The 13,524-nt window shown below is 40.0% G+C and overlaps 1 protein-coding gene across 2 annotated transcripts in view; it reads right to left on the reverse strand.

Moving 5' to 3' along the window:
• Positions 1-724: 724 nt before the first annotated feature.
• The window catches only part of TSPAN12 (tetraspanin 12), a 77,226-nt gene continuing 64,426 nt past the window's right edge, over positions 725-13,524 (reverse strand). For both annotated transcript variants that reach the window (XM_042468555.1, XM_042468556.1), the window contains exons 6-8: positions 6,254-6,361; positions 3,202-3,345; positions 725-1,332 (exon numbers count right to left, since the gene is read on the reverse strand). In XM_042468555.1, the coding sequence (XP_042324489.1) occupies positions 1,027-1,332; positions 3,202-3,345; positions 6,254-6,361 (558 nt within the window). In that variant the 3' untranslated portion in view covers positions 725-1,026. The remainder of the gene's footprint in view (positions 1,333-3,201; positions 3,346-6,253; positions 6,362-13,524) is intronic.

Genomic DNA, 13,524 nt, shown 5'->3' on the forward strand with positions numbered 1-13,524 from the left:
CTTTGTGTATATTGAGAAGAATTTTTTTTTACCCATGCCCTAGATATTGCAGTACATGGACAAAAAGGGACAGATCCAAAGATGCAACTTTTCTGTGCTGCACTTAACCTACCTGTACAGGTAAGCAAAGCAAAATCCACAGTTTCCATTGAATTGCATGCACACGCAATTCATTGTGCACACCAGCAATGCCAGCACCAGTTTCCCTACTCTGACCCTTCCCATTACTCTATCCATGACTACTGTGCCATGCATACAATACTAATGGCTTGGTCAGGGTCCATGTATATTTTCTGAATCCTGAGAATGCTAAAATACTAGCCCTATGGTTGTGCAGATTAACCTGAAAATAGAACTTTTCCCTAAAAGGTCAGAAAAAAGAAGGCACATTGTTGTTGTTTTAAAAAATGTCCCTAAACTAATCTTATGGCTTTTGGAACATTTTTCAGATTCTGAAGTGGGTGTTTTTCCAACTGCAATTAATGATTGCGGAAGAAGGATATATGAGTGCAACTCATTCAACAGCTGTAGCTTTCTAGCTACAACATTTCTTCCAAGAGATATGAATGTTTCTTAAATTATATGTAACTGGCAAACAGTGATTAGCTGTGACCTGTTATCAGTAAGGCTTTCAGTGCTGAACAACTTACCCATCCTTAGAATAGTTGTTAACATTAAAAGTTGAGATAAATTTGGAGAGCACAAAAATCATACCCTATATGGGTGATTCTTGACAAATATTTTTATATTAAAGGATTATGAGCCCTGTTCTGCTATGATCAGCATTCTACACAGTTTATGTAGTCTCATAGAGAGCATATTTGCTCCCAGTGTGTGAAACAGTCTATTCTTAATATTAAATCTATACTTAGAAACTTAAAATCACAACCTTTTAAAGGGGAAAAGTATCCTTCCTTATGTCTTCGTTTGTTATCCCTTTACATTTCTAATACAGCTGCTTTAGAATGATGGATTCAGAAACCTGAAAAATTCGTGAACACTCAGTTCTTGGACTGGCTGATCACTCTACAGTTCCTCCATTTCAAAGTGTGTGTTAAAGCTGTTGGCCATGGCAGTGTGTTCAAAGATCCTTGTTAAGCTGGGCTTTAGCAGCTCCACTGAGTGACAGGACAGATGCTGTGTGGTGTCGTTCTTCAAGGACAGCATTTGGTCTCTTCCTGGATCCTGTCGGTCATAATACAGTGCCCATAGCAAAGTAATAGTGAGGATCATGGCCAGAATCTGGGTCACTCCAATGGAGATTCCAAGAAATCGGAGCACCTGCAGTTGCTTAGTTCCTCTCAGGAAAGTGTACATCTTTTTACCACAACCCTGAGGTGCAAGCAAAAGAAAGAAGAAAAGTCAACAATCCTTAAGAATAATCCGTGCAAGCTGAAAGATACAAAAGTTGGGACCTGTGCCCAGGGCCAGCAACTGATGCTTCCCTGTCAGTAGAACAATATATCTTCTCTGAGTTTTAGTACAAACTTGAACATAGCTAAACAAGGTGCTAACTCCTAGCCCCAGAATAGGCTCGACACCATAGATATTTCTGTTAAGGTTTATGTTGCTGCTGTGAGCAACCCAAGCAGTCACCTTATAACCAGAAAGACAATCAGAGTCAGAGGTAAAGTTAGGCCAGCCTGGGAGAGAAGGGAGAGTAGCATGACAGATCCTGATTTGGGGGGTGGGAGAAGGCAAGCAAATATTAACTGGCCTCAAGTTGATCGTGACTCATGGTGACTCCATGAATGAAACACCTCCAAGCCTGGAAGTGTTCTGCTATCCTGCTCTACTCAGGTACTGCGGGCTCAGGGCTGTGGCTTCTTTGAACAAGTCTATCCATCTGAAATTAGGCCCTTCTATACTGTCCTCTACCTTTCTGAGCATTATTGCCTTTTCTTGCCTTCTTACTATATGCCAAAAGTATAACAGCCTCAGTTTGGTCATCTTGGCTTCTAGGGGGAGTTCAAGCAAATTCCAAGGATAGCCAAGCAAATACACCTAATTACAGAAAAAGTGTTTTCTTTAAAGTCAGACTCTTTTTTTTCTTTATTTTCTAGGAGCCCTTTTTATATTAATATAAGTTATGGTTAGTAAGAAGCGATGATGAGTTGATCAGTCAGCAATATGAAGACTTTGGAAAGGGCTCAAACTCTTCAAATACTGGTTTGTATATTTAAAAACAATTCTTGTAGTTTGCATATTTCTTCTAGACCAATCCCCTGTCAGTGGCAAGAGGAGTTTGTGCCCACAATTTCTGCTCTCAGTGTCCTGGCTATTTATTTCAGCGGAGAAGCCAGATCTGTATGAGATGAATGTGGATACTTGAATTCATGAGCATGAACACATCAGTATGCAAGTTCACAAAAGAAAATGATACAGTTAAAAATGGCTACCAGTCATGATGGCTTCCTGATTTTGAGTCATCATTCTGAATATCAGTTGTCAAGGGAAAACAGGTTGTGCACACCAGTCATTAAGGCTGGCCTGGGGGTGGAGTCGGTGTGTGGCATCCACATGCCGCACACCCTGACTCCATCCCCAGGGCAGCATGACACTGCGCACCACTCCACATGGTGCATGGCACCACAGTGCTCCTGTAGCACTGTGTCCGTACGGCACAGCACCAAAAAGAGAGTCTTAAAGCCATGGTGTCATGGTTATCGCATGCTGAAAGGCCAGATCCAGGCCGTGGCATGCAGTTGCTGCAGGCCCAATCCAGCACAACTGAAGGCGGCTGCAGGCCGCCCCTTAGAGTCAATCTGCACAACCTCTTATTTATAGCCCTCCTGCTCTGAATGTGGGGGTGATGATGCTGACCTAGACAGGTCTTTGGGCTTTCCCGGCAGGGCTGCTCTTGTGCACAGATGGATGAATGTCTTCAGTACAAAGGGTGATCATTTTCCTCAAAACAAAGTAAAAGAAGTTACCACCACCATCAATTTTCTTCCACTCCCCTGTACAGATCTGGAAGAAATTACTTTTTTGGACTATGGTGCCAGGAATCTCTTGGCCACACTGGTTTAGGGCACTCATGGAGCAATAGTTCCAAAAAGTAACATTTCCCAAGTTCTAGTCCTCAGTGCCGTTATCAGCATAAGAGCATGAGAAGACTTTTTATGATGTGCCTTTGCGGCACAGTCCAACTATAGCACATGTCTCCAAATATTCAAAGCAACTTGTCAATGACTAGCTTACCTCCTGGTAAAGGTCACTAAGATCCTCATGGTGGGCCTGCTTGGAACATCCTGGGAATTCTCTGACGCAACAGGAATCAGGAGGCCAATCCAACTCTGTCATTTCCAACCAGTCAGTAAAGTACACCACTCCACAGCACTTAAACTGCAAAAGAGAAATAGGTTGCAAGTGTGGTGTTCCATAAAAAAGTAAAGAAGATGGCCAGGTTTCTTTCCATCCTAGACACACATGGACAGGCCTGCGCCCATGTGCTTACACACACACACACACTCCCAGAGACCAATATGATTAGCATACACTACAAACTGAGTTTGGAACACTTACTTTTCTGCATGACAACTCCTAAAATTCCCTAGTTGTGCTGGCTGGGGGATTCTGAGACTTGGCCTCCCCATAATTAACTTTTTCAAGTTCTGCTAAAAGTCTGATATACTATCCAGACCAAATATGAATCTATCCTTCTGTTTGTCATTCCTTTGCCTTGGATGCAATGCATAAATCAGTTTTGGAGGAGATGGCCAAGCCCAAGTGAGATTACTTCTGAAGCATGTTTTGAGATTTGCAGTCATTAGCATTACTCTCCCAGCCTCAACCTCTATTCCTTGTGAGTCATCTTGGGTGAACTCTTAACTGAGGAAGTCAGAAATCTCTGCATAAGCACATAGCATCCCCCCACATACAAAAAGAAAAAGAAAGAAAGAAAGAAAGAAAGAAAGAAAGAAAGAAAGAAGAAAAGAATAAGAAAAGAAAGAAGCAAGCAAGCAAGTAACAAGGAAGGAAGGAAGAAATTGGCAATTAAAAATACTACTTTCAAAATAAAATGATATCATTCAGCAAAATAAAAAGTATAGGCATTCATTAGGTCATTAGATCTAGTGTGGTTGTAAATACATTCCATAACCACAGTGTAAGTGGTCCAAAATATCTAGCAAAGTGTTCAAAATGAGACACATACCAAATGAGTTATAATCCAATAACAGTAAAGCAGTTGTTTTGTGTTTTTATTTTTATAATTGAGCTACCTACCAAAAATTGCCTCTGGTCAGTTTACAAGTACTTCTGTTTCAAAAGTTAGATTTTGTATATCTGGCAAAGGAATGTTGCTGAGGGTTTGGCTTAATTTAAAGAAATGAAGACAAAAGGGAATGTCTATTAATAAGCAGTCATTTCTGTGATGTGAAAATCAGGCGAAAATTGTTCTGTATCTTGAGAACCTCAGCTTTCTTTTCACTTTTCTTTTAAAATTAGTTTCTAACCTCATGATACATGTAGGAGTTAAACAGAACCAATAACAAATTCTAGGGAGCAAATCTATTTAGTCACTGAAATAATGAAGTTTGCCATCACCTTACAGACTAGTTTTATTGTGGCAAAAGCTTTTATGGGTCAGAGTTCATTTTGTCAGATGAGCTTCCAGAATTGTAGAGATTACCTACACACACACTTAAAAATATATATGTAGAGAATGTTAGCAGAAAAGCTACAATGCTGCTTACAACATTTGTGTGCTTTAAGAGGAACACAGCTTAAAGCTTGAAGAGGGAAACTATTCTCTCTATTTAGTCCTTTCTTCAACAAATACAGACTTAAATGCAGCCAGGAAACATTTAAATAAACAGGAAATCTGTGCAACAGTGATAGATTTCAGATTTCAATGAGGGAAGGACCATGACAGTCATTTAAAGTGTTCTTTTCCTGCCCATGAACATATATCTGGAATTAATGGCTTTTACCTTATGCACTTCCATACATTCACTATATAATAGTTCATTCTTTTTTTTAAAAAAAAAATCCTCTGTATTTCTCTCCCAGCAAGGGACCAAAATATACAAGCCAGGGCTGTTCCCATCATCAGCTACATGCAAGAAATAAAAACTGGCCACTTTACAGAACAGCAATCTGTGAAACGGTACTTGCAATTGAGTGGAAATACTACTTTGGACTTCATCCAAGTTTTCAGATTGATGTGTTCTTAAACTTTTCACTCAAAACCTAATCTTAGACTTTTTCCTTTTGAATTCATAGCCTCTTGAGACAGAATGAAAAGGTTCCACTAGGTCCAAATTCAATTGTTTGTTTTCACTTATGAGGAAAATGCACCACCGGCATTCTGACTGTGTCTTACACATACATAAATTTCCTTACACACGTAAGTGAATGTATTCGGCTGATGCCTAACTACCATATTCAGTTGACATATACAAAAATAGAGTTACACATATGGTGCCTTGTGCAGACTCAGTGGTTGCATAATGCACATCAATGTGCTTTTGATTGTAAATATCACAGTACTATAACAAAGTGCCAAAGCACAATCATAAAGTTAGACTACACCTTCATGATGAAGGATAGCAGCCACATCTCTTCCATATTTGAATGTTAAATTTACCACCCAGGTTCAGACCTGAGGTATAACCCACCAGTCTTATTTCCAACTGTGACTACCCAGAAAACTCAGGAAACCTCAAAATCAGGATATTTCCTCACTTGTTCAGTCAACCAATCTTTATTTACTGTCCAAATGACCAAAAATATCTCCTCTCTTGTTTATTCTTAGCTTTACTTGTTCAAGCTCATGGCGAACGAGTCTCGAAGAGAAACGACAATACAGAAAGAACCACAACCTGGAAAGATCACCCAAGGAGACCTTCCGCTGTGCTTTCTGCAACTGGACCTGTTTGTCCCGGATTGGCCTTTTTAGTCACCAACGCGCTTGTACAAAGCGCGGGATGAGTCCTTCCTGAATCTTCGTTCGCGAAGCAAAGCCAGAGAGAGAGAGACTTGTTCAACTATTCTGTTCATGAAATCCTGAACTTGGAGTTATTCGTAGTCATGTGAAGCCCAATAGGAGAGTGTTATGGCTAACATTTGTATACTATTTTTTAATTTATCACAATAATAAGGCTTTTGCTGATCCAAGTTACAACTTCATGGTACTGTTATTTTTCAAATAGGACATATCATACCAAAACAAAATCTACCTGACTAAAGGAAATATATTGAATATTGCATCTCACAGAGATTTATATCATGCACTATTTTGCATACTTACCTCCCTCTGAAAGAAATTCCAAGCATGAGTAAGCCATTGATACCTAGGTAAACCATAATTGGTCATTCTGGCTTTTAATGTGACCATATCTGACCACTGCACAGGAACCTGAGGAAAGGACAAAAGATTGCAGTGGGTACATACATTCACTGAAAACAACTGGAATGCAACTGGAATTCATGGATAAACATACTAGAGTCCGACAGAAACTGTGGAAAATTCATTGCCGAGTAGCTGAGGAACAATTCAGAGGGCAATGCATGAAGTGAAAACATTTGCCATCAGCTCCCTACATCCACCAGCACCCCAAACATGCAAAATTGTACATTTGTCAGAATGCTATTTTGATCCAAAGTTTGTTGTCTTAATTTTTTCACACTGGAGCAATATGTCATTTTAATTGCCTTTTCAAGTGTGTGAGGTGGTGGTTTCCCTGTGGATGGGGTTCCAGGGTTTAGTCAGTTCCAGATTTCAGTCTGAACTTAAAAAGATCTTTCCACTGTGCAGAACATATTTGTGAGAGCAGATGTCAGCACCATGGAAAGCCCCTTTTGAAATGTATATTAAAAACCAGAGTGGTTTCATTGCCCCACTGACATAGTAGCCACCTGCCATCATGGTCTTTAGCATTCCTGTGAATGCTAAAGTTTGAAAATCTCTTTTTTCACTCTTTCATTTCAAAAATAATTGCACAGGGTTGTGGACTAAGATCCAAGTTTCACTGCTGGATTTAAAAGAACCCAATTTTATTGTAATTATATTTAGAAATTTCACACTGATTATTAGACCACAGTATATTTGGAAGCTTGGTTGCTTTATCTTCCAGAGAAATTGTTGTAGTTGTCATGTTTTAGACAATTCCAACATATGGTGACACTGTTTCTGGGATTTTCTAGGTAAGATTTATTCAGAGGAGATTTGCCACTGCCTTCTTCTAAGGCTGGGCAAGTGTGACTGGCTCAGAGTCAACCAGTTGGTTTCCAAGACTAATCATGGATTCCAGTTGTGGACTCCTGGACTTCCAGTCCAACATTTAAAACAAGTACATCACACTGGTGTTCATTTCAGTAAGTGAAATCAATGTGAAAAGTGCAGTCACAATTTTCATCCAATAGAAAACATGATCAAAGGATATACATAAAATTAATTCAATTTGTTCACTTCAATGGTCTCCAAACATGAAGACCATCAGTAAGTAGGAATCCAAAAAATTATATTATAGTAAATGATATATGTTCTCTCTCTCTCTCTCTCTCTCTCTCTCTCTCTCTCTCTTGCAACAATTATATTTGTCAAGCACGTTCCTGTTCACAGTTACAATATGGATTCGGTGAGTGATGCTGAACAAGTATTTCTATTCCAATGTCATTTCCCAAAAAGGGGGGATGACTATTTTTAGATGTACAGCTTGCTTTCTCATGGCATAGAGCATGACCCCAATCAGTGTGCGAGTAACAATGTTAAGCACAATTTTGTTTCCTTCAACATAACAGTAGTTAAGACTGATTCTATTACTGCTTGATTGTGCATCGAACTAACAAAGAAACACACTGATACAATCCTTGGTGTATGTTTGACTATCACCGCATTTAGATTAATAATAAGAATCCAAGTCTTATGCCTTTGGGCTTTTTCTTATTCAGCTGGATGCAATTATTTCAGTGGACTATCCCTCTCAGTTTTCTTTGTGATAAGCTGCTGGTATCTTTAGATTGTTATGATGAAGCCATTATAATGAGGTTTTGTCATCCCTAACCCTGCCTCTCCTTATTAGGTATTGAGCTAACAGGGAAAACATTCTGCACAGACTGGTGATAATAGCTTCTCATAAACCAGACAATGATGACATAGCAGCTGTTTATCATGTAAAACACACTAAACCCTATCGTCAAAACAGATGGTGTGACTCAAGAGTTCACCTTAATCCTTTAATGGTTTCCTAGCCCTAAGAGCCCTGCTAGCTCAGACCAAAGACCTAGTCCAGCATTCTGTTCACACAACAGGAAAATAAGATGACTATGGAAAGCAGCTCCAGGGGATTCAGGGTGCAGTGGCCCTCCATAACCTCTACCAGAACTGTATTAATTGGTTTTCTCTGGTTTTTCTTTTCACTTCTGCTAACAATAGGACAGCCTTGTCTTGTTTAACCATACTTCTAGGGACAGTGTGCCAACTGCTAGAGAAGGGATGTCAGGTTATATTGTGGTTGCTCTATGCCTTCAAGTTGTTTCTAACTTATGGCAGCCCCAAGGAAGTGAAGAGAGGAACTAAACAGCCTATCACAGAGGTTTCTTGGCAAGAGTTGTTCATAGGAGGTTTTCCTTTGCTTTCCTCTGAGGTTGAGACAGAATGACTTGCCCAAGCTCACCCAGTGTGTTTCCATGGCTGAGTGGGAATTTGAACCCTGGGCTCCAGGGTTTTTTCCAATGCTCAGATATACACAGATTTAAAACAGCACTCACATTCCATTAACTCTGTGTTTGCTGAAACAGTGTTTCAGAAAGTTGTATTAACTGAATTGGTGTTTTCATATATATTGGACTACAGATATATTTATGGATTTATTCTCACATTCTTACTGTTGGGTAATTACTCATATTGTTGATCTTATGGCATTATTGTACTAACAGCTGTATGTTGTAAAGTGAAGTATGTAAACATGAATGAATGAATGAATGAATGAATGAATGCCATGAACAAAACAACACTTGGTCAGTTGCATTCCACAACAACAGCTGTAGAGAAGCATGCTGCCTCTGATACTGGATCTGTTATACAACCATTTTCACTAACAGGCACTGATTAATTGCATTAATTTGTTCCCTTTTAAAGCCGTTCGAGCATCCCTTGCTGTAGTGAATTCCACAGTTTAGCTATACACTGTGTTAAGAATGCATTCAAATTTTTGTGATGTCTCTTGAGCAATTCCCACAGGTAAAGACATTTAAAATATTTTGTTCAAAGGGATTATCTGGGATAGAAAGTACCAAGAAATCTATGTGTGGTACAGGCTGAGTATCTCTTATCCAAAATGCTTGGGGCGAGAATCGTTTTCGAGTTGGATTTTTTGTTTTTGTTTTTTGGATTTTGAATACAAGAGTAGTATAGTATGCACCTGTACTATATTTGGGAGGCTGAGGAGACCTGTGAAATGGCAGGAGGTATGGATTTTATGTTCAGATTCCTGCCATTTCATAGATCCACCGTCTCATTCCAGCCTCATGTCTTTTTGCTGCCAGCTGCCTGCTTCCACCTTTGAGGTGGTGGCTGTGGTGCTCCTGCACATACATCTCTCAGATCCTTGGTCTCTCTGCAGCTTCAGGTCATACACAACACAAATATTGAATGAATGACAGGGGAGGCTAAAGAGAAACAAACAAGAAGGAGTTTTGGTTTGTGGAGGTTTTCAGATTTTATAATTAGGGGTGCTCAGCCTGTATAATCTATGAAGATTTGGTCATCTCACAATCACAAGCATGTACAGTCGGCCCTTGCCTTACACGAGGATCCGTTCCAGACCCCCCCCCCCGCGTAAGGCGAATTCTGCCTATGCTCAAAACAATGGGGCTCGTGTGTGGCGGCACGGCGGGGTGCAGAGCGCCATGGGCATGCACGCCCATTCATTTGAGTGTGATGCACTGCCCCTTGCACCCCATGTGCTCCCCGAGGCTTGAGCATCTATGCTCAAGACCGCGTAAAGCACACCGTGTATAATACGGGCGCACTGTACCTACAAAAATAAAGAGCTGTCTCAGACCATATAAAACATTCTATTCAAGATGAATGGAAGAAATCCAGCTCAGAGGAGAAACAGACATTTTGCATGCAAAAGGCACCATGTTCAATCTTAACATGACCAGATAAGGCTGAAGAAGACTCCAATCTCGATGCTACTACTCAGTGTCTCATAGAACCTAGATACTATTGAAATTCCAGTACCCCTTTTCCAACTTGCTACATGCCATTCTTCTCAAACCATCTGCCTTCCAATTGTAACCTACTGCATCCCCCTTTCCACCATGAAAACCAAAGAGGAAGAGTGGGGGAATGGCAAAGAAAAGAGGGTCTTATTCCATTTATGTTTGTGGCCTCATCTACTGTGCAGATGTGGATTCCCAACCAACTACTCTCCAGAGAAAACATTTGCCACTACTGGGGCAGACAATACTGAATCAATCATCTTACTTATTATTATCACGCTTCCTATATTCTTATGATAAACTTGAGAAGACAGTGGATAATCCATACCTAACTGCCACCTATTACCAAAAATATAATGGAACACAAGCCGACAGCAGAGGCAAGCAAAGTGCACACAGTCAAAATACCTGCAAGACAACTCCAGCCACTGTGTGAAATGTTATCCAGATTACAATGGGTGAGACACCTCTACTAATTCTTACAGAAGGGAAAGGGAGTGGAAAATCTTTCCTAGCCATAGAAATGGCAGTAAGCTATGAATGTATCCCAGCTATTTGGCTGCTGTTACATCTAGTAATGTTTCTTTACTCCACTGAACTCAGTACTGTTTTTACTTTCCTCCAAAGAGCTCAGTACTGCAACAACTCTGCAAGGTTGGTAGCTGATAATAATCGAAGGTCATCCAATCTTTGTAGCTTGGAGTTAATTTGAACTCATAAGACACATATCTACCCAAACATTCTAGCCACTGCAGCTAATTAAGATTTTTGCTATCTTATTTTTGATACAGTATGTGACTATAACAAGCTTGTATGTATTTCCAGACTTCCAAAAATACAAGTGAAAGGAAAAGAGTCCCACGAAGCTAACAATAAAATTAACCAAAACTATGGCGGGTTACAAACCGCCATTAGGGACGTCCTGAGGACGTCCCAGTTTGGAAAAGGGGCGTCTCTTCTAGACACCCCTTGCCCTATCACGGACTCAGTCCGTACAAAATGGCGGCGCCCTGTTCATACGGGCGCCGCCATTTTGACATAACGGACGTTCTGCGTCCGCACGTGGCGCCCTGGAAGTGATGCTGCGAGTGCGCCCTTTGGCACTCGCGGTGCCTCTTCCGGGGCCTGAGAAGGAGCACGATTTCCACGCTCCTTCTCTGCAGCGTCCGGGAGCTGCACCGTTTAATGGCTGCGGCTCCCCAACACTGCAAGCGGCGGCGGAGGGAGAGCGCTGCAACCCGGCAGTTTGTAACCTGCCTATGTAATAAACAGAAATGACTACTGAAGAAAGAGAAGGAAGAAAGTACAAGAGCTGAAAAACTGAATATTAAGAAAACAAAAATAATGACCACAGAATTTAGATTGTAAGCCTGAGGGCAGGGAACCGTCCAATTAAAAAGATTGTATGTACAGCGCTGTGTAAATTTACAGCGCTTTATAAATAAAGGTTAATAATAATAATAATAATAATAATAATAATAATAATAATAAATGTAAAGTAGATGATGAGGACATGAAAATAGATAAAGATGTTATATTTTTTGGCTTAATCGTAAAGCAAAATAGAAACCGTAGCCAAGAAATGCGAAGAAAGCTAAGGTTTAGAAAGAGCTAGTTAAGATTTTCAAGCTCAAAGATGTATCATTAAATGCCAATGTCTGGCCCATCTAGGCTATAATATGTTTGATTTCTGTGTATAGTTGTGAAAGCTGGACAGTGGCGAAAGCTGGCAGGAAGATAATCAACTCATTTTTAAAAAAAAGATCCAGTTAAAAAATTGAATATAAATGATGAAGCACCACTAACATCAAATACAGATCACCAAAAGGAGAAAGAAAATATAACTAGACAAGTCAATGATCTGTAATAGATCATGTGAGATCAAGTTTTATTGAACTCTCAGCCATTCATGTTGACATGCAAATGTTATTTATGCTATACTAAGGGCCCAAACAGACATTCTAAAATAAAACTACTTTGGGTCACTTTGGAGGTATGCTGTTTAAATCCTGTATATGTCCAAAGAGACTGGAAGCCGCACTAAAGCCACACTCCAGTCTAAAGGAAGAGGAGGAGGTTTATTAATTTCATAGTGGACTACTGTACTAAACTGGCAAATTTGGAAGCTGGTCGTGCTTCTCATTAATATTAATTGGAACCTGAAAATGAAGTATCACAGCCTGACAAAGTGCGAAGCCTTACATAACAATGATGGAGAAAACGGGAAACTACCATTTGGTGCAGAGAAGGCTCTCTGCTGTGTCACCTGAGGATATTCAGCCACAGCTGCAGATGGAGTTAATTGGCCAGCTCAGCTCCCTTGCTGGAATTCTTCCAGCCTTTGTAAAGATTAACATACGTGAACTTGGAACAAGCGCTTAAGCTAACTGCTGTGGAAGCAATGCAATTAAAATCTCACTCTTGAGTAGAAATTGAGATCTTAATAAAGGTCTGGTCATCTACAGAGTCAACTACTGCTGGGCGTCTCAGGCAGAAATCTGATAAATGTGTAATAATAGAGAGATTGTCATGACTTGTAGGGCCGCTTTCTCGATTTTGGCTGGTATGCGAATTATCTGCTGAGATCATGAGCACTGGTTTGAAATCCAACGCCTTCAGATGCACCCTTCTGAACAAAATCACTTTCCCCTATCTGGTATAAATATAAAAGCATGTGTCTTTCATCATTGCACACTATTTATAATATATCTGGGGAAATGGTTTAATTTTGAGTGGTACATCTGGAGGTCTGAAGACAATGATCAATATGTATGCTTTCACTGACTTCTAATCAAGCACACGCTTCACAAGCATTTTTAAATTATTGTTTATTATCATTATTTTAATAACTTCCAGTCCTAACCTTGGCTTTAACTAAGCAAAGAGCCAGATTTATTTATTTTGGGGGGGGGGGGTAGACCTATACATGCAAGGTATTAAAAACACAAGATACACACTTTTGATTGGGAGAAAATATCATATGTTAGAAATCAAACATTGGATACAACTGTTCTCACGGTAGACATATGCCAGAGAAAGATCAAATTAGCCATTTTTGGCAAGGATGCACAAACACCTGCACTAACAGAGCCTCTGATACTGCCTCAGGCATTCTCATAGCATTTCTGCTAAGCTGAAAGCAAAATGGGACACATTTTAGGATGGTCATTGCCCCATTTGTTGTTAAAGATCCATGTTTAATAGCGCCAGGTTGAACAGCTAGTAAGGACAATAAAATGAAATTTTCTCTGGGAGTATTTATCTCGAACCACAGATATATAAAAACAACTGTGAATGAAGGCAGAGGTGATTCTGGTTAGGTTCAGGCCTAATAAATCCATAGCTTCCTAC

This window comes from Sceloporus undulatus, chromosome 5 (assembly GCF_019175285.1).
Source record: "Sceloporus undulatus isolate JIND9_A2432 ecotype Alabama chromosome 5, SceUnd_v1.1, whole genome shotgun sequence".
Lineage (NCBI taxonomy): Eukaryota > Metazoa > Chordata > Lepidosauria > Squamata > Phrynosomatidae > Sceloporus > Sceloporus undulatus.